General features: G+C 37.1%; 1 protein-coding gene across 1 annotated transcript; it reads right to left on the bottom strand.

Moving 5' to 3' along the window:
* Positions 1-4,819: 4,819 nt before the first annotated feature.
* Positions 4,820-8,012, bottom strand: LOC117432150 (fin bud initiation factor-like). The gene has a single exon (XM_034053671.3). It carries the CDS (start codon positions 7,240-7,242, stop codon positions 6,607-6,609), a length of 636 nt encoding a protein of 211 aa, XP_033909562.1. The 5' UTR covers positions 7,243-8,012; the 3' UTR covers positions 4,820-6,606.
* Positions 8,013-21,715: the final 13,703 nt, after the last annotated feature.

Here is a 21,715-nt window from a genome sequence, read left to right on the forward strand (position 1 = left end):
CTACAGTGATACACCGGGAGAATGATGTCATTTCAGTGACGTATGGTCGCAGATTCAAAGTGTAAGATTTCCTGGGAAACATACAGATTTAAAAAAAAATGTTGAAGACAGAAAAGGTTATTGTATATATTTTTATTAATATTGTTAACCCTAAATGTATTCGGGAAAAAGTGCAAGAGGCTCCCTTGCACTTCCATATGGCGCAGTTGAACTTGATAAGATTGATTGCACGGTCTGATGTCAAATTACAGTCATTTTGTAGTGAACAGACAACGTTTGAGACCTGTGAGGTGTACGTGGCAGATTGCCCACCAGATTCAACTTTAGTTCCTGGCACGAATAGAAACTATTGTGGATAATTTATATGGGCTATAAAAAGTATTTTTTGCAGCTCCCCAATGATCATCAATATTATAAAACTAGCAAAAAAAAAAAACAACTGTGTTGCTGGTACAGTCAGGGCAGTAGTTGAAACATTCAAATTGTTTTAAAGAGTTCGAGCATTTTCAAAAAAGGGAAGGTGTTTCTTGTGCAGATCATGGCTCAATTTACTGAAGCTTCTTAACATTTTATGAAATTACAGAAATTTAGTACAGTTAACAGATTTTCCAGCCATTGCATTTTCCTCTTACTCAACTGACTCATAAAGTACAGAAGGAAAAAGCATCTGCAGCAAGGCATCAATACTATACATTTGGAATTCAATACTTTGAATACACTTTGAATCAATACATGAATGGATACCAGGATATATAGGACAGCCAGACTATCACAGGATGAGTATCTTGTCTTGTACAATCTAAGAAGGAATGCATGGAGCAGATGTGAAAGAATGAAAATCATTTTGCAATGTCTTCAAACTCAAAAGTCACTTGAGACGCGTCTGGGTTTCTAGACAACCTGTTTTCAGCCCACTGATTCCCAGTTCACTGTGGGATAGATTTTCAGATCGGTCTAAAGTTTGATTCTGTTCTTTGCACATTTCTTGAGTTGGCGGTGTTGCTCTCTTCTAGAGCTGCTTGTCGTGCAGTCTCCTGATGTGTTCATGGTCCTCCCATGCAGGATCTGCTTTGCATGCCCGTCTCTATAGAAATTCATTGGCCAGGCTTTTGAGTGTGTTATTTCATCGTCACGCTTAAGTAAGCCTACAGTTTTTATAACACACCACGTTGACATCAAAATTAATGACCCCAATAAAGAGAACTCTTTGCTAAAAACACACAGGCCAAATTCCCTTTTCAAACTTATTTCCGTATGTTTTTAGAGTCAGGTTTTAGGTCCAGTGCTAATACCAATAGGCACCTGCTTTTTTGTTGTTGTTGTTCTTCTTCTATGTAGTATTCTATTCCATGTGACTGTGAGGATTCATTAATGAAATTCTGCAGTATGAATGTGTTATGCCAAGGGTTTATGTAGCTTTAGTTCACCAGACAATTGGGCAGGATTGGCAGTCTCTGCTTGAGATGCCAGGATAGAATGGCAGTGGATGTAAAATACAGGGCAGAACCAAGGGATGCTTGCAGAGCTGCAAGAGGAGGACCTCGTGCCACCTGGCAGCGTGGTGCATTGTCCCTTACCTCTTTCATGAGCATGAAGTTCACCAACATTGTCTTGTAAGACTCTGCAGCAAACAATCACCATAGTGTGGTGTTCTAGCAGGGTGGATAGAGAAGATGAAACAAATGTGTGTTTGTAATAAAAGCAAGTACAGAATAACAGAGCATACTGTAGATATGAATGCCACTGTACTTTGAATGTGCCATACTCTATAGTAATATTATGTCTATTCCAATATGCTATGTTGGTGATGTGGCTGGCATCACTACTGACATCTGGCTGACTTTACAATTTGTAACCATTTAACTGGCAGTACTGTATGTAGTGAGTGTGTAAGCTACTTGGGCATAAAAGCAATGGTCTTTATCACTGCAGACATGCATCCTGACCACTTTTCTACCAATGCATAATACCAAAGATATGTAAGCATGCATGTACAGAGAACTGTCTTCTAATAGGATTCAACTGCCCAACCACTCATCTGTCCCACCAAAATGCACAAGCTGTATATGCTTTCAGTGCCAGAGTGTATTTTAAAATGCAACACCGCTGAGTTAGTGGTGTTTGCTGCATTTCAGTTTGCTTTTACCCCTTGGCTGTTTAATGTACTGGACCACTACTATAGCTTGAGTTTAAAACAAGCTGTCATGTGTTTGACAAATGACAGCACTGAATTGCTGGGGAAGTGCAAGTGGAATGCATATAGAGTAAATGGCATAATGTTCCAATTTTGTATTCATGTTTCCCCTTGTTGTTTTTATTATTGCAGACTACAGACTTCCAGGGGTTCTGACCCATGCAAAGTGTACTTATTATTCTTTAACCATGAAAAGCTCAATTAGGTTGGACATCATTAGTTCCAGGCAAATGCAAAAAACTGGGCCAGTCAAATGTACTTCCAAAGAGCAAGTTTAGTGCTATCCAACTGGGAAAGGGGCTGTAAAAGTTTGAGTAATGCAATAGGATACCATAATAATACCAGTGTATTACCCTAAAGAAACCTTAGCAGGACCATACACAGACCACAGCATTTCCAGCAATGGGCACATAGCACAATGGTCCAAAGCAGGGTTTAGCAGCACACTGGTAAAGAGTATAAGCCTGAACTGACCTATAATTGAAAATGCATGTTATTTTGTGCAAATGTAGCACAGTAAACCTTTCTAAGGGATGCGTCTAACTATAATGATCTAAGTGGCAGAGATGGACTTCAAAATATACAGTATACTTATATGATCCAAAAAGTTTACTTTTGTTTTTGTTAGTTATTGACTTGTTCGTTTTTTTTTTATGTATGTATTTATTTTTTAATTCTGTATTGCAACACATGATGAAGATGAAGGAACAACACATGTTCTTCTATAGTGTTGACTTTGAGACCTCTGACCTTATTATTATTAATAATAATAATAATAATAATAATAATAATAATAATAATAATAATAATAATAATAATAACAAAAAGAACCAACACATCTTCACTGGAAAAAAAGAAGGGACCAGCGATGATAATGGAAAACTTGGTTTGCACTACTGTAAGCTACATAACAAACCCCTTAAAACGACTTTGCCTGCAACCTGGTTGATGTTTCGCTGGTACAGTGTGCTGTTGTTTATCATTCAAAGTGAGAAAACCCCCACTGGAAAACAATTTCCATGAAACCCTTGAAATCAGACTGTGCTTTCTCTGTAGGGGAGCGGAGGAGAAATAGGAGCCAAGTGTTTATCATCAATCAGAGCTGTCAAATTGTAATTAGCTGGAAAGCAACCCAGAATCAGACCTTCTGATGCAGTTTCTGCACCATGATGGAAAAGGTATGAGGGTCCAGCAGGATGAGGGAGCTGACCTCCCACAGTACAGAAAGAGAGCACGTTATACACACTGATTAAGTGTGGTTGCATAATATAATATAAACCAAGTCGCTAGTGGAAAATAGGGGTTAGATAAGCTGTATACAAACTAAGGCATGTCGAGCTGTGCTGGAATGTTTTACAAAGAAATGATGACATAGCAGTGAACCTCTGCAAATTAACCAGGAGGTTGTGTGGTCCAGTGGTTAAAGCAAAGGGCTTGTAACCAGGAGGTCCCCGGTTCAAATCTCACCTCAGCCACTGACTCATTTTGTGACCCTGAGTAAGTCACTAAACCTCCTTGTGCTCCGTCTTTTGGGTGGATGTAATTAAATGCTAAATAAACTAATAATAACAGACCACCACTGAGTAAGGTCATCTAAGAGTTGTGCTAATCTGGTTCTGTGAAACTATCCTCAATACATTTTTTACTTTATTTGGTAGTCCAAGATCAGTGCCATCAGTGTCTGTGAAACTAGCCTTAAAAACCATACAGGCAAGTCCTTATTACAAGAGATCCTCTTGTCAATACTGGAATGTTGGATGGTAGTTGATGTCTTTCCTGTGTTTTTTTTCTTTTTGTAAGTTTTGTATTTTGACATACTGTACCAAAATGTATGATAGTAATATGAACCTAAAAAGGACCGTAGACAGCCATGAAACATGACAGAGGCACTTGCCGTGCTCTTTGTGACATGCCACTTAGTTTTAAATCCTAATCTATCAAACAAATATTTTCAACAGTGATGTCATTATCCAAATACCGAGAAGACTGCATACATAAAGCTGTGTGTGATATTAATTATAAAATCACATTCAACAATAAAATTAGCTTAAGCGGGTTGACAAGACGGAGATGGATTAGCTGAGGAAGCACATCATAACCAATGAGGGTTGCACCTCAAGCTTTTCAGCTGACAAGTCGATCTGATTGGCTGTTTGAATGTGTTCTGATTTATACTCATGAATATGCATTTGACTTCTACTAATGCCTTGTGAACCACAGCCCTATGAACTGGACACCACCCTCAACTCAACTACCAGTGTCAATCACGCATGAAATTCAGCTTGTCTCCCACTTACTTGAAATGCAAAAAGATTTTATGATTTTAACCGAGGCATGTGCCTCGGGTGTCTCATAGCTGGCTACGGCGTTGCTAAATGTATCAGTTCCAGTAACAGGGCCACTGTGTAATATGTGTTTTATATCTAAAGCTGTTGTCTGCGTTTTTCTTTTCTTTTTTTTATGGTTGCAATGCACTGGTATTATAATGGCAACACAATGGTTTTGTTTCAATTTTTTTTGTAAGGGCTATCTGTGAATGAAAGCTGTTTTCATTTGTATGGACAGCAAGGTATTGGAAACAGAGCCAGCAACAATACCCAGCAATGATTAATACATTTTTCCAAGTTCATCCTTAAAAGAAAAAAAAAACTTTATTTCAACCAATAATAACATGTAGAATACAATGTTGGATTGAAATCATTCCTGTTATGTTGAATAGAGCAATATCATGAGTAGGAATGATTATAGGATACTGAGAACATTTGACACAATATTACAGTTCTTCCTTTTTTGTGTTCATTAAATATACAGTCACAGCATTAAATTAATACAAGTTAAAGCTCATTTATATAACAATTTGTATTACAACAAAAGTTTTCTTTCATGTTATAATGTATATACAATATTTTCATTTAGAAAAGTGTTATAGTGACATGAAAAGATATGTAGCAACATAGGTAGACGTTGATTAAGATCAAAACGTTTGTCTAAATTCATTATTACATTTTTATTTTCCTACTAAAAATCTTAAGAAAGTGGATTACGATCACAAAACAATTCACCACATCACGCTTTTTAATTGTACAAGTAGCCAATTTGTTGCACAAACAGCTTTAGCAGGAGCTCTTAAATTAACATCCTGACTTTGTTTTTTCAAGCTTTGTAAGGCCAACATTTTGTTTTCTTTTTTTAGAAAAATAAAACATGTGTTATTTAAGCACGGTGGAAGATGCTTTGTGAATATGGGCCAAAGTGCTTCTGAATCAGGCTTTGGTTGGGTGAAGACATCTGCAGTATATGTAGCAAATACCCCTGGAGAAAAACATAACTCACTTTGATGTGCACCAAATCCAATTTAGCACAGGGCAAAGCATTGAATAGCTTTGGTAGAAATTGCAATAACTTAGCAATGGCCTTTTAATATATATTATAATATGTAGGACCAGGATTCTAGAAATGGCATGCAATACTACAAATATATTAAGTATATTTGTAGAATGGTGTACACAAATACTGGACTGTTCTATTGCCTTTTAATGTTTATTTTTTTATGAATCTACTCCAAAGTACTTCAATATTAATGCTGAATTAGTATTTCTTTTTTACTTTGCAGTAATGCTCAATGGTCATGATGCTCATGCAGGACTGCAGCTACAGCACCTCATGATCTGTTCAGTACTGAATTGTTCTACTGAAACCTATGCATAGCATTCTGAATGATCATGTTTTACAAGTGTTTTCCAATAACACAAATAAGCCGATTCAAGTCTTTGCCTTGTCCGTGGAGTATATTTATTTTAGAAGGGACTACCTGATAGAATGTGTTAAAATAACAGAGGACTGTAAATTCATATTTCAAATAGTAACTTGCATGCATATTGCAGATAAACTCAATCAAGCAATAATAATAATAATAATAATAATAATAATAATAATAATAATAATAATAATAATAATAATAGTGACATGAAAAGATATGTAGCAACATAGGTAGACATTGATTAAGATCAAAACGTTTGTCTAAATTCATTATTACATTTTTATTTATAATACTACTACTACTACTACTACTACTACTACTAATAATAATAATAATAATAATAATAATTAGTATGACATCAGGTGCATACATGTTAAGCAAGCACTTTAGCTAAGGTAGAGAATAACATCATTTTACCTTTTGAAAACAAGCACAACCTTCAAGTCTCATTCTGGCATTGAACCTATAGACAGAGCAGAAGATTGCAATATAGCAACCGTACACTACTTTTGACAGACGCATAAAGGGAATAAGCACTGGTGTTAAATGTTTTCTATACCAATGTTGCAACACTTTTTGGAAGCATTCATGCTTCGAATCATGGTTAAAACCTGTGTTATTTCACACACACGTGTATTATATTATCATGTCGTTAAGAATGCTCTTTCACATACTCGTTCTTGAGTCTGCCTAACCTTGTCCCGTGGCTCCTTATTGTCAGAGAGAGGAGCTCATGTTTATCCTTTAGCCCGACGTATGTATCCAACGTGCCTGTCAGGACGCCGCGGGTGTGCACTATCATGTCCAAAAAGTCATCGTTGATGCGATGCTCCTCTTTCAGTTCGTTCTCCTGGCTCTGTTTAAACTTCACTTCCAGTTCGATTAAAGATTTCTCGGAATTGGTAAATGCTTCCTCGATCTGTGACGTCTCCCTCCTCAGGTAATTGCTGTAGCTCTCTTCCCCGTCCAAATCGTACGAGATGCTCTTGCCGACTCCCTCCAGCACCCGCCCGGCATCCTCAATCTGCCGCTTTATGACTGTAAAGTCGTCTCGGATCACCGAGTCCTGGTCTTGCTCCATTCCGCACGTTCTATGGTCAGTCATTTTAAAAAGCATCTGGCAGATGTCCGGGTCGTCGTTTTCCTCGTAATTTCCATCTGGGACAAAGTAGTGGTGCAGAGTCCCGTTTGACATTTCTGGTAATAGTGGTCCATTATAAAAATCACAGCATACGGGCAACAGAGAAATACTAGCAGCCAACAGCAACTTAAACACAAACTCAAACATTTTTTTAATGATCTTAATATCAAAAGTTATAGTTTGTGTGTGTGTGTGTGTGTGTGTGTGTGTGTGTGTGTGTGTGTGTGTGTGTGTGTGTGTGTGTGTGTGTTTTACTCTATATATAATATAGTTAAAACGCGTATAATCCTTTGCAAAGGCTATCAGGGTTTCAATAAACACACGGCTGCAAAATATTTAATAACGATTTGCTTGCAAAACATCACAAGGCTTTCCAGTAAACAAGTCAATCCTAAATCCTGCGAGCTTATCAAGTTTGCAAAAAAAAATAAATAAATAAATAAATACAAAATGAGAAAACAAACAAACAAACAAACAAACAGAAAAAAACAGGCGTAAAACAAACAGGAAAACGTTTTTAAGATGATTTCCCCCGTGATACCCTCTGTGATAAGAATAGTTCCGCTCTGGATAACAACAACAACATCTATGGCTGCAGGATGAAATGTCTGTGTTTTTTTTCTTGGCTGTTGAATTTACCGAGGATGTTTTCAGGCTTGAAGGAGTAGAGAGTTGGATTAGGGAATGGTTTTGTAGTGTCTTTGGCCGTCTCTTCTGCTACTTCAACATCTGGATAGCGAAGACAGACTCTTTGGTTGGCTAATGATATCCCTTGGATATGTCTGCTCTCAAATTACAGCACAGCTCCGTCACTTAAAAGGAAAAGAGCAATTTCTGAAAGAACCCTAAGTGGGACCCTCTTATTAAAACTGTAGCACGTTTGTTCCGTCTAGGACGACATTATATAATACATTACTGACTCAATGTAAACGTGATCGCTCCCTTACACCTTAGTTGTTCCTTGCTAGTTTCATCTTACATAAAAGGGGTGTAATTTTACAGAGGATATACCATTATGTAAGTTTATATAACTGCATTCGTTTTCAATCAAAGACAAAACTGAGTATCTATTTAGCCTTATATTATTAGTTTATTTAGCAGACGCCTTTATCCGAGGCGACTTACAGAGGCTATAGGGTGTGTGAACTATGCATCAGCTGCAGAGTCACTTACAACAACATCTCAACCGAAAGACAGAGCACACACACACACACACACACACACACACACACACACACACACACACACACACACACATATATATATATATATATATATATATATATATATATATATATATATATATATATATATATATATATATATATATAATTATACGTCGCCCTGGATAAGATCGTCTGCTAAGAAATAAATAATATGTCTATATCTTTATGGACCATATTTATGATATTATAATAAGACGTGTATATACCAGCATTATGAATACAGTTTTAATGAATACTGCTGTAGAAGGCAAACAGCAGATGACTAATCTTTGTCCTACATAATGTCAAGCCAGGTCACATCTCTCAGCACGCCTCTACAGTTTCATCCTTTGTGTTTGTTCTTTTTTCAGAGAAGCCGCATTCTTGAGCAGTGGCGGTGGCTAGTTCTCTGCCTGTAGCCCCAGTCTATCAGTGTATGCTCCTGGGTCAGCCCATACTGGTGTCTTAACCTGCAGTGGAAATCTAATAGGATCTCACTGTGAATCATAACAGAGACCGCAGTGTGCCTGACCGGCAACACAGATACATGATGCTTTTAAGAGTATTACAAACCTTCACAAAAACAACTTTCGTATAGACGCCTCATATCAGAAGTGCTACATCAGTTGAAGACTTTAAGTCAACACTGAAAACTTAATTAAACTGAATTTTAAATGCTTTGTCTTTCATTCCTATACTGCTATGGATCAGACTGATATGCAATTGGGAAACCTCGTTTGAAGAACAGTCTGTTTGTTTCTTTAGTCCCAGTTACTGACTATTTGTTTTTACTGGATCATCTTTTTGGAAATACTCATTTAGCTCGCTTCACATTTTTGGCATTATCTAATGGTGCTACAATAAAACACGCAATTATATGTTTGTGTCTTTGTGTGTGTGGTGGGCAGGTATTACTATCAATTTGAGAAAACGTCCCCACAAAGATAGTAACTCCTAAAAAAACGACGTTGTAGGGACTTCCCCACTTTGTAAAACACCTTTTTAAGAACCAAACATGCCTTTAAAAAAAAAAAAAAAGCCAAAATATTTGTTGTCGACTTTCACTCGTGTGGAGTTTTGTTTGACTGGAGTTAGAAATAATAAATAAAAATATAGTGAGAGTCAATGAGAAGTAAACACACATACAGGAATGCAAACCTGTGTGTGTGCAAATGCATTATACCTAGGCCTTCTGTTTTTCGGGTTTTATTAATTGTATTTTTCGGTGATATTTTTTTGGTATTTTTGAGTTTTATGTAAATCGGTTTTTTTTTTTTTCTGGGGCTTTCGTTGTTGACATACTGTATGAAATTAGTTTTTTCGGTTACTTTCCAAAATGCTTGCGCGGTTTTTTTTTGTGTGTGTGTCAAAATATGTAACTCGACAGTACTTGCACACTTAAGTTGTACTTTCTTTGCTGTCTTCCCTATGGTCACGGGTGTAGGCATTTTTGTACACTTCGCCACAATTCTGTTTTAAATCCTCCATGTTTTAACTGTAATACACCTTTAAATCCCGCCAACAAGCCTCCACCCTGATTGTAATCTCGTGGAGTCTCCAATAGAAATGTAGGAATGTGCTGTCACTCAGTAGTTGGGGCGGGTTTACAGTATTCAGAACCAATCAATGATAGATACAATTCAAGAAGGCGGGACATTGCCCAGCAGCACTGGGAAATGTATTTATTATTATTTTTGTAGTAGGTTTTATTTTTTTTAAATGTGAAAAGGGTAAAGTCAACGTGAATTGATCAACCATTTCCACAGTTTTACAGTGTTTTCCGGTGTTTATTGGTTATCCACCGATTTAATTTATTTTTATACCGGGGGTGTTTTATCGGGTTTTATCTGTTAAAACCGAACATCAGAAGCCCTATTTATACCCCTGCTTTAAAAGGTAATACAAAGTTGCAGTAATTCTGTCAGCGCTCCATGCTTGTCTATGTGCTACCACTAGAGGGCGTAGTAACAGTTTGAAAACATATTTTGTCAATCATAACAGTAGCATTTTATCGTGCTGTAAAAAAAAAAAAAAAGCCCAGCTCGTTGAACCCATATGGCGTAGATACATATAAATAAAATAGCATCTGTTCTATTAAGCATGAAGTCAGATTATTTCCTTCGATTGGAAGAACACACTGCTGACAGAAATACAGCAGGAGAGACATGATCAGAATGCTGCAATCAATCAGGCCCTAATAAAACACAGTCACCAGGCTTTTCTCATGCTCTCGCTGGCTCTCTAAAGATGCCGCATGAAGTAATGCAGTTCTGTGGAAACACAGCTGGCCCACAACCACAATCTTGCTTCAAAATCTATCTGTCTGCCTGTAACGATTTAACTGCACGGAATTTATAGCGCATTCAGCATTATTATTATTATTATTATTATTATTATTATTATTATTATTATTATTATTATTATTATTCTGACAATGTAATTTAATGACAAAAGCTACAAAATGGTTTCAGTTTCGTTTAGTCTTTCAGCACTATGGGGTGCTTGATATGATTAGTATTTCTTTACATGCATGTTTTTTTTTTCAAGCTTTGGGATCTGTCGCAAGCCATACACTTTTATGCAGTATTTATTTATTTATTTTTGCTAAATGTACTTCCTATCATTAGTGTAGTCTTGAAAATTGCTCATCATTTGTCACATGGACTGGCACACACACACACACACATAGTACAAGGTGAGAGAAAGGGAACCCAAATCAAATGGTGCATTGCATGCTTTTAAAAGTTCAGCAATAAGTTTGCATGCCAAGGTAAATTAGTTTCTAAAATCGTAGCACACATCACGGTGTTCCCCTGATGGTTTAGTTAAAAACTACTTGCTTATGAGTTGCACACAGTAGTAATCAGAAGCAGCAGAGTGGGGCTCTTTTTCGATGAACCTCAGTACACCTATTATTATCTAATTGTTTCCCATTATGGGAGATCCCCTTTTATCTAAACTACCCTCATGCTACCTTTTCCAACCAGTTTTGAGGGAAAATCTTTGTCCACGTCTCTGGAGCAGAAGTTTCTAATTTAGTCAGAATTTTTTTTTTTTTTTTTTCTTTACTATCAAAAGACAGGCCTTAACTCAGAACAGAGACCAGAATGAAACACTGGTTTATTGAGCCACCATAGCTGTATTTTCACACTGGCAATTATTTTGATTGGATCCAGGCATGGGTGACTGTGTGGACTGCACAACAGTGTTCATAAAGAACCACAGGTTATCATGGAGACATTCACTCCTGTGATCTGTGCCCTGCAGTTGAGAGAATGCAGATCGGGCCCTTGCAGTTCTGCAGTTATTAAAACGCACACTTCCTATGTCTGGAGACACTCTCGTTTGTGTATAAGTCGACAGGCAAAGCTCTTTAATGGTTTGAACAGTGGTAGTAGAATGTGCTGCAGAAAACCACGTGTGTGTGCGCGCGTGTGTGTGTGTGTGTGTGTGTGTGCGCGCGGGGGGGGGGGCAGGGGGGGCTGCAGAGGTTTTTTGTCTCCTTTTGTTTTTTATAGAAAAGCCCTTGTCTGCAGGCTGCGCGCATTTGGAAGCTTAATTCCATTCTAACAGGAAGCAGCTCTGTTGAATTCCAGGGCAATGACTTTCAGAGAGAGAGAGAGAGAGAGAGAGAGCCTCCACATGTCGTGACGGTGGGTACGCTGAAGCGTATCGTATTGCATGCTATAGGAATGCATCTTCTTCTCTATACGTGCACGGAAACGGTGCATTCCATAACAATTAACATTACTATATATGCGAAAAAAGTTTTTTTTAAAAAAGAAATCTAGGCTTATCTTTTTCCGTTGTGAAACTTTTTGAAAATTTGATCTCAGTCTCCACTGACTATATTTCCACTTCATTAAAAGGTACAGTCTGGACAAAAAAAAATAACCGAACAAAAAATGTAATTACAAATATTCGCCACTGGAAAGCAAAGCTTAGTTTGTAGCCTATAAAAATAAATAAATAAAATAAAAACAGATTAATAAAAAAATTAAACACTATAGATTTCCAGTTTTCTCTACTGTAAACATTGTTTCAGGTGCCAGCCTGACTTTTAATGCCTTCTGTCTTTCAAAAACATTTCTTTTTTAAAGGCAGATCTTTGGCGAGAGTCAATTTTCTGATGAAAAAAAAAAAACAGTTTTTGCTTCTACTGTTTCTATAATGAAGAAGAAAAGTATTTCATAAAATGAAGACTCAATATTTTAATAATTAGCTGCAACGTACTATATATTTTAATAGATGTCTTGGGGTCGATGATATGCTGGTAAAAGAGTGGGTATTGATGACATCATTGAAAAACCCAAGCTTTCTATTACAAACTTTCTAATGACCATTACAAGTCATCTGCCGTTATTTAATACGCACTGGAAATATAACAGATTCAAAATAAACTCATTCTGTTTTCATCCTCACACTTTGCTGTATGCTTTTTTATAATAATAATAATAATAATAATAATAATAATAATAATCATAATAATCATAATAATAATAATAATAATAATAATAATAATAATAATAATACATTTAGATTCCTTTGAACTGCACTGAACGGGTCTGTATTGTATAAAATAGTATACGTGCTATGTTTCTGATGTGTTTCTAAATTGGAAGAAAGTAGCTTCCTCGCGATGTTTATTTAGAGGATAATAGTCCACATTTTTTTTTCACTGAGATAAGAATAGTGTCCTTCAGTCTTGCAGCAGACAAAGCATCTGGCATGAGAAAGACATGCGGCACCCCAGATCAATCAATACAATGTCATACTTTCAGGGGCTGATGAATATAGCTTTTTTTTAAATTGTATTATTATATTATTTTACTATTTAGTATTATTTTCTTGGATGGAACGATAATTGTGATCACTGCCTATTTTTGGATTGCTTTTCCAAAACATGTTCTTAATTAAGCAGTTTTTTTTTTTTTTTTTACAAAAAACAGCTTTACAAAAAACGTTTCTGTGAGTTTAAATCGAAACGAGAGCAGTATACACAGATAAGAAAGATTAACGAAAAAGAAGAAAGGTCACGGTCCTGAAAGATGAGTATTCCATTTGATTCCACAGGGGCCGACTTGACCTGGGGACGAGATTAGTTTGGGCCTTTGTTGGGCCAAGTTGTCTGTGAACTGTTTAGCACTGTATCATTCATACACAAACCCCGACCTCGTTTTTAAATTAACCTAACAATGGTGCCAAACAAGTCAATCCTGACTGTAGAAATGGGAATAATGATCTTGCTGATGCAGTGCTGTGTAGGGTTAATATCTGTAATGCACATGTCTGCTCTCTGTGCTTTTAGATAATAAAGTACTGTATGCTGCATGGGTTAAAAAGCACATGCTACACCATGACTACACTATACACCTAGTATCTTTAAAAATAACCCAGACCTGCTTAGTATGTATAGAATGTGTAATAATTTGATAAAGAGTAAACAGGGGCAGACTTACAACTGCATGCGTGTTTTAGACAGGTTCCCATCTTAAAAAGAGCAGTCTGGTTCTTTTAACTCGTTTTACAGAGTGAGAAATGAACCGAATTAAAAACATGTTAACAGAATGATGGAGAGTAAACCGGACGTCGTCTCATTTAAATCAGACACGATCTCAGCAAAAACCAGCCTTAATGAAACGGCTGTTCATAATCGAGTATACCTGCGGATTTAAGTGAAATGAAAACACAGCGGAAAGTATGTCTCTCTTGCCAAGGTACACACACCAGGATTCGGGTTTGAAGTGTGAAAAACTGGAAAGGTGGTCCTGTTCTGTGTTGCATTCTGGCAAGTACATTTTCTCTGAACAGCGTCCGTGAACTTCCCTTTTTTTTCTTTCTTTCATTCTGATGGGACAATTTGTAAGGGAAAAGACTGACGGAACAAACATCGTTCAGTGTTTTTTTTTTTTTTTTTGCACTTGTTAAAACATTTGTTTTGTGTTTGTGATAAACTCTTCCAATGTAAATACAGTTTTCATGATAAAGTCAACGTAATTACAAAATATATCTCTGGGATCTCGACATATCAAACCGTTGTCGAGATCACAAGATAAATGATCTCAGGAACTAGACATAACCATTATAACCAAGGCCTTTCCTTTCAATGTAATATTTTTATGACAGTTTTTATTTTCCCTTTCACAAAAAATGACGCGAATTCCTCATTTGGTAGATTTGTTTGCGTGCTGTGTGGAGTGACAATTTGAAATCAGTTCTTACGGTGTTATAGCATCAGAAGGGTATTCTGTGTGGTGACATAGCCAACGGTTCGCGCAATTTATCTCGCTTTTACTTCAAAAGTGTCTATTAAAATGACTATAAAAGTTAGATCAGTCAGTCAGCTCGATGTGTTATTTGATTTGTGATGGATTGTGCTGTGTACATGCTCTCCACTCAATATGAGAATATATCTATATTTCCACTGTTATTTTATAAAAAGAACTTACCGCAGTGCGCTGTCCAAAAGTGATTTAAGTGGCACCTATATAGTCCTATTACCCACAACAGTTGTTTAAAAATAGCGATCATATACATTTTTTTATAGAGCAACACCACATCCTTGCTAGAATTGCTTTGTGATATAATCGCTGGATGGTCACGTTCATAGTATCTTAATCTACTACAGCCCCCCCCCCCCGTTATTTCACTGGGCTGACGTTGAGAGCCTGAACCTGCATACTTTGGTATCCCCGGTAAGATTATAGTAAGAGAGGAGCAGAGAGTTAGCTGGATGGATCATGCGGTGTATCAGCAGCCAGGGAAGTGTCAGTAAATGAGGAGGTGCAGCTTTCCATTGCTTCAGCTCCACTCCTTACAGGGGGCCCTGTTGTTCCATAGCTTCTCCTAATGTTATAGTCCAGACTCAGTCCATTTGCAAGCAGGAATTATTTTTTATTGGCAATGCTGGCCATTTCAGTCAAGCGAAAAAAAAAAAAAGAAAAAAACACATTTTGGAAACAGATTTTCATTTTTCAGTATTCCAGATGTCTGCATCCCATACTGTATGTTGAAGAATTATATCCAGAATGGAACAGGAATTCTGTGTTATAGTATGCACATCCAAACATGGAATGAAAGTGATTATTCTTCTGTCTTGAAACCCTGTAATAGGAATACTGAATATAGACATCTGTATTATTGTCATGCTACTCACTGTAGAATGGAATATCTTTAACAGTATATCAGTTTCACTTGTATTTTTACAGCTGGTTTTATAAAGTATATTATGTATTTTTGATATAAGTAGTTTGCTTAATAAACTAGGGGATTCTGGGTTTGAAAAACTCCTTGGTCCCTAATTTAATACACACAGAGGAAATGCTGGCAATGCTAAAACAAACACTGATTGAGGAAGGACATCATATGGGATTGTCTTATGATTTAGTTTTGCATTGCCCACACAGAATCATGACATTTTCTGTTTTTTTTTCTATCTTGTTTTAAATAAATACCTCTTCTGTTTTGTTTAAAAATGGATCTGTTCTGCTTAAAGCAGAGCAGGTTTCTCACTTGTGCTGTGTATTGTTTCAACACCAGCACACATACATAACTGTCCCTGAAATTCTTCTTAAGGATTTGCTCCAACCAAACGTGCTATTTAAAGTAGAAACAGTATTAGCGCAAAGCTGTAAATCTGTCATGACGTTATTTATTGCTTTCAGCTTATCTCCTAGAAATCCTGCATGCATCAATAATTTCACTTATATCAGCACTGGCGGTGTGCTAGCACCGTTTTGACGATATAGGTTTGAAATGGACAGATTAAGCACTGCAAACAGGTCAATAGTAGACCATACATCAAGCCATTTGCGTAATCGGATACCTTAAGTGGTAATAACAACCTGCTATCTGCTTTAAAAGTAATGTTAAATATTCAAAGGCTATATTTAAACAGCACATTCCTTACCCTGGGCCCTTATTCGAAGTGCATGTCCACATCAACATGGAATCCATGCACATGATAATTGGGTTGCAAACTTTGTCAAGGTGAGCAGTTCTAGCTGAGAATGTTGGAGCACACATGTTGGTGCACCAGCTTCATTATGAAGAGTACTTTATCATCTGGCCCTGACTCCCTTCATGACACATTGCCTTCTCATTATTCCTGACAGGCGCATGACAAAGTGAAGGATCGAGAGCAGTAAGATAATTAAGGCCCCTTACACAAAATGCCTGAACAAATTTGTGATGATGATGAGGAAGCAGATGGATTCAAATTGGATTCAATGCTCATAGGAGGCATATGGCAACATTGATATATCTTTGCACAGAACCAGTGGGATTTGCACAGGAACAGGTGGGAAGGTGTGTGTGGGTGTGTGCATGTTTTGTTATTGTAATTGTAATGACATCACCACATTCTAACAGTTATGCCACAGCTGTATTTAATAAGAGAAAAGTTTCAGAAATGATTTAGTGCACATGGACTAAACCTGAATGCAATAAGGAACAACAACAAAATAAAACTACAATCAGTGTTTTTTTTGGAGGTTTTCAGAGAACATGTACATTTCACAAAGGAGATCAGCTTTCAGCAGAGGACTTTTGCAGTGATGTATTGACCTGTTCAGGAACCTGCTATCTCCATGTGTTTGAGCGTTCTACAGCTTGGAAGATGCATCACAGAGTATCCTGCATTTTAATGATGTACAGGTTTTAAGGTCAAGTGATGTTTGAAGCAAAAACAGTTTGTATCTTGTAAAATGTCAGCATCTACAGAGTAACTGATGCATTTGGAGGCCATAATTCACAAAGCTTGTGGCTTGGTGCTATAATCTTGTGCATGAGCAAGCGAGGAAACAATGCACACTTGGAATGGGGTCTTCATGCTGGCACAGCCGACCAATGAATGTTATTACGAGACAGTGAGATCTTCAGCTACCAAAACTTGTAGATTTTCTGTGAGAAGCTGCAGTAGATCTCCTCAGTTTGTAGCTTTTGTCATTTAATCTTAGGAATATTTCATAGGAGAACTTTTATTTTATTATTATTTTACTGTAGCTTTTCAATCTCTGCATAGTAGCAGCCTTGATCGTTTAAAAGGGCTGACCAAACAAGCTGCTTTTTTAGAAGGATTTCTAAAATATGTTTAGACTAAGATAGACATTTTAGAATCTCAAATTCAACAGACAAATAGCCTGCCAAAGATTAAGTAGAGGGTTTGGTTAAGTTTTGTTTATAAAATAGAAATATTAAATAGAAGAAAGCTACAGTAATTATTGAACTAACTGGGATATTGCCAATGAGTTTTCTGATGCTCACAAATATGTTGCCTATGGATGAGACTCCTACAGATAAAACTGCTGAAATGAAAAGTCATAACAACTGGATATTCTAGTTGAATATAATTGGAGGGAGTCTTGTGGGTTTGAGCAAGATTTTATCGGAACACAAAGAACGGCCAAGGCAGTAATCCTCTTTTGTTTGTAATTTTCAGTTAAAAACCTTTCTGCAGAGGCTAAATTAGATCATTGGTACCTATTTGTATGGTTTCAAGGCTGAATTTTATTTTCACGGTTATCTCAGATTTCTGTTAAATGCACCCATTGCCACGTAATATGTAGTTCACCGTGGAAAGTCCCATTTCTGTTAGAATAGTGTAAATATTGATATTTTTCATCACTTTAAAATAAACAAAGCAAGTGTTTGCCTTACCGACACACTACATGTAACTCTGCATTAGGAACCTGGCAGACGGTTTAGTTTCATGGCCTAAGTGTTACACTTACAACTTGCTGCTTCAATAGCAAACAGGATATGGAAGGTATGACAAGTTTATTATTATTTCTTTCGAGTTTCTGGCATATTGAGAGCAGAATGGCGGTTTATCATGCCTGTGTGTAATTAGGAACCACATGGTTAGGCTGGTGGGGTGAATGTCTGCACTGAGGGCTTCATGTTTTTAAAGCTTCCCTCTTAAGATTCATTAAGCAGTTTTATTAATTTTATTTTCACGGTTTTCAAGTCTTTAATTAAAGCCAGCTCAACCTGGTCCTTTACTTGAGCTCTTGTTTACAAATACTGCAAACAAACTGTAAAAAATCTTAAAAACAATGCCCACTTGGCAGAAACGGAATCATTTACTCCCCACATCTAGACTAACTGCTGTGGCTGCTGTACTATGATAAATATTGCCACTAAGTTAAGCATAATGTTCTTAATGCGGAATCCACTGATGATTTATAGCTCTTGATTATCTAACTTACTGAAAACACCTTTTTGTGTAAAATGTGAGTTTTGATGTTTGAGTAATATTATTTATCTACCAATTTCTTATAACCGCAAAATCAAAAGAGATTAATACACCATTCACCAGTCACAGGACAAAAAGAAAAAGCTAAATCAAATTATCTACCCCATAAATAAATAAATGTTATCTTTTGACCCAGACTGTTAAGTGAGTTTGGTCTATTTCAGTAATTCATTGTCTTCGTGAGTGCAGGACCCCAAAAGACTTGGCAGCCAGGAGCTAGTGTGGGACCTTGGACTGCTTAAAAGCAAAAATATGTTTGTTCCCCTTCCAAAAACCAACAAAGCCAGTATTTATCTGCTACAACCAGATGCTGTTAGAAAACTATTCAACCTAAATACAGCCTAACAGAGGAATTTAGATCTGCTTGATTACACAGTAGCGAAGTCAGGAGCTGTAAAACGAAAAATTCTTCACAATTTTACTGCTGGTATGCGGTTAAGCAGATTTTTTTTTTTTTTTGTTAGCTGGTACATTAAGGGGACAATCCAGTATGGGCTTTAGGGTTTGGCCAGCACTAAACATTGGTATTGGCAAGGGACTGGAGCTAGATTATTTTATTCTGTTTTCTCATTGCTTCTGTGAATTTTTTTTTTAGGTGAATTAGGATGCAGACAACAGGAAATCCTACAGACGGAATGTGTAACTGGTGGTATGGAAGAGAGAAAGGTTTGTCTCCATTGGGTCCTTTCCTAAATGATGGACCTATCTTCTGGAAATGTTGGGTTCTGTGACAACACTTAACAAGTGCAACCTGCAGCCATCCCAGAAATATGGAACACTTCGGAGCTAACTTTTAAGCAATTCTCAGATAGTAGAGACAGTTGCTTCACCTTGAGCCTTGGTGAAATGTAGAAAACATTCGCGAACTGAAAAAATATAATCATCAATAAGTACAGATGTTAATGCATCTCATAAATATATAAATTCATGAAATAAGATTATCTTATCTGCCAGCATTTTGTTCAAGAAGATGTCCAAGGACACCATTAACTAAGTCCATGAACACACTTGAGGGATCATTAAGACCAATTCATGGACAGTTCATGTGCCTTAAGTCTAGAACACCAGTTCAGTTGGGCAGCAAATGCCAAGAGTATTATATGGATTAAGATCTTCTTGAGGTTTTAACTTCCTGACTACAGCAAAATAAAACAGGTTAGTGCAGTACAGCTCAGGTAACGACTGCATACAAAGTTTCCATAGCGATTAAAATGTTCCAGGAGAACCCAAAGTCTTACCACTCTGAACTCTGAAATGGTAAGCAAGGTTGGTCCAGGACACCAACATTGATTCAAAACCTCCCAATGAAAACCATGTGCTGTAGGGATTCAACCTCTGGGCTTAGCAAGGGCCATGCATGTGCTTTGAGTGAGACAGTGGAATGCAGACTGAGGGACAATAGCATGATGACATCATTGCTGCACAGCTCATGAACAAGCTCTTTATTCCATGATAATCAGACTAGTAGGGCTTCCCTTCACTGAATGAACCATGAGGTTTGAGGCACTCAAGCTGTAAAGACCTAATTGCAATACTAAACCTCTTGTGCATGCATCCAAGAGATCACCATGAAAACAGCTGGTAGCAATGATGTAGACAGTAAGTGGTTATGAGATAGAAGAATAGACAGGCAGATACAAAATAAATAGTGGCTGTAGCCACACACCAAAAGTACTGTAAATAAATAGGTGGAATATTTATTTTTCCAGTTCCTCTCTGGTAGTCTATCCTAAACCCTGCAGTCTCTCAAACATAATAAATCTGATCCATTTCATGTGAGTTCTACATGGCTTTTCCTGTCTAACAGCCCATTACACAGACGTAGTTTGTGATTTTCACCGCCATCGATTTCAATTTGCCTTGTCATTTAGCCTGGATAATTGCAGGCTGCCTCTCGAAGTTGTGCTTTCCCAGCCAAAACTGGAATCCGGTTTTTGGAGTGAAAGTATTTAGTGTCCAATTTCCCAGCTAGAGTGGAGAGCTACAGTGGACGTTCTGGTGCACAGGATTCCTTCAGTGATAGAGAAGAGAGCCAGGCTGAGTATCTACTGTACAGGACAGGAGAAGCAACTATCTTGTACTTCTTGACTGTGATATTATTGCTAAAGGCAAGCTATACAAATGTATTGCATACATGTAATATAAACAGATTGTTGATTTGGGGTGTGAAAGCCGCAGGGGGTCATTTAAGAAATTCATTCAATATCACAGAACTGCACTTACTGCTCTTTGCAAGGAGAGAGCTGTTTTAGATTGCTGGGTTATTTACATGGACAGCATCAGTTGATATAAAACAGAAAGCTCTATAGAAGGGATAGACTCACAGACCATAATGTTTTATAGAATGTGTGATCTACTCATACTCTGATACAGGCCAGTAACTTTTAAGAGATATGTAGTAACCCCATCTGCTCTTCATATGATGTACACTCAACTCATTGCAAAACACATGGTTCAAAGTCAAAAACAAATCTGTAATGTGCAAATGGGGAGCTGATTCACGAAGGAGTCGCTGGAAATAGAATGACCTCTGCACTGCTCATCATTCATTCTCATGGTTGATTGGTTTCTTTAATCCCAGGAAAAGACTTTAATGGACCATGGATACACAGATGGAATGTGAAAGGACTTTATGAACTTCATTTCCAGAGGAATTGCTTAAGAACCACAGATTGTAATGCATTTTGCACATGCTGATTTAAAAAACAAAACCATAACATGTTTCTTAATAGCCTACTGAAGGGCTTTTCGGTGTTAGAAAAGTAACAGCCCATCAATCAAATTTATAACTAAGTGAGTTCCGGGTTAGTGGCATCCTTTTTAAAAAGCAAAAGACCTGTTTCACATTGCAAGATAGCCTAGATATGTTTGACCTGTTGTGCCACCATCACATGTGCCTCAGGTAACCCTGCTAATCTAAAGTTACCTCAGAAAACAATTAATGTTAATGCAGTGCATACACAGATACCACCCTGCCTGCAGATACTTGGATCCCTATATCAACCGGTGCAAGAGCAAAGACAAATTTTCCGAAAGGAATAAAACCATTTCAATGGTAAAAAAAAATTAGCAAGAAACCGCTTAGTTGAAGCAACAAGAAGGTATTGTTATTATGTGCAATTCATTGGTAAATTATTTGGAAAAAGTTTGAAAATTTTCA

Source organism: Acipenser ruthenus, chromosome 27 (genome assembly GCF_902713425.1).
Source record: "Acipenser ruthenus chromosome 27, fAciRut3.2 maternal haplotype, whole genome shotgun sequence".
Classification (NCBI taxonomy): Eukaryota; Metazoa; Chordata; class Actinopteri; order Acipenseriformes; family Acipenseridae; genus Acipenser; species Acipenser ruthenus.

Bases quoted from the DNA above. Each gene is read 5' to 3' on its own strand.
- LOC117432150 (XM_034053671.3), bottom strand. From the start codon at position 7,242: ATGTTTGAGTTTGTGTTTAAGTTGCTGTTGGCTGCTAGTATTTCTCTG.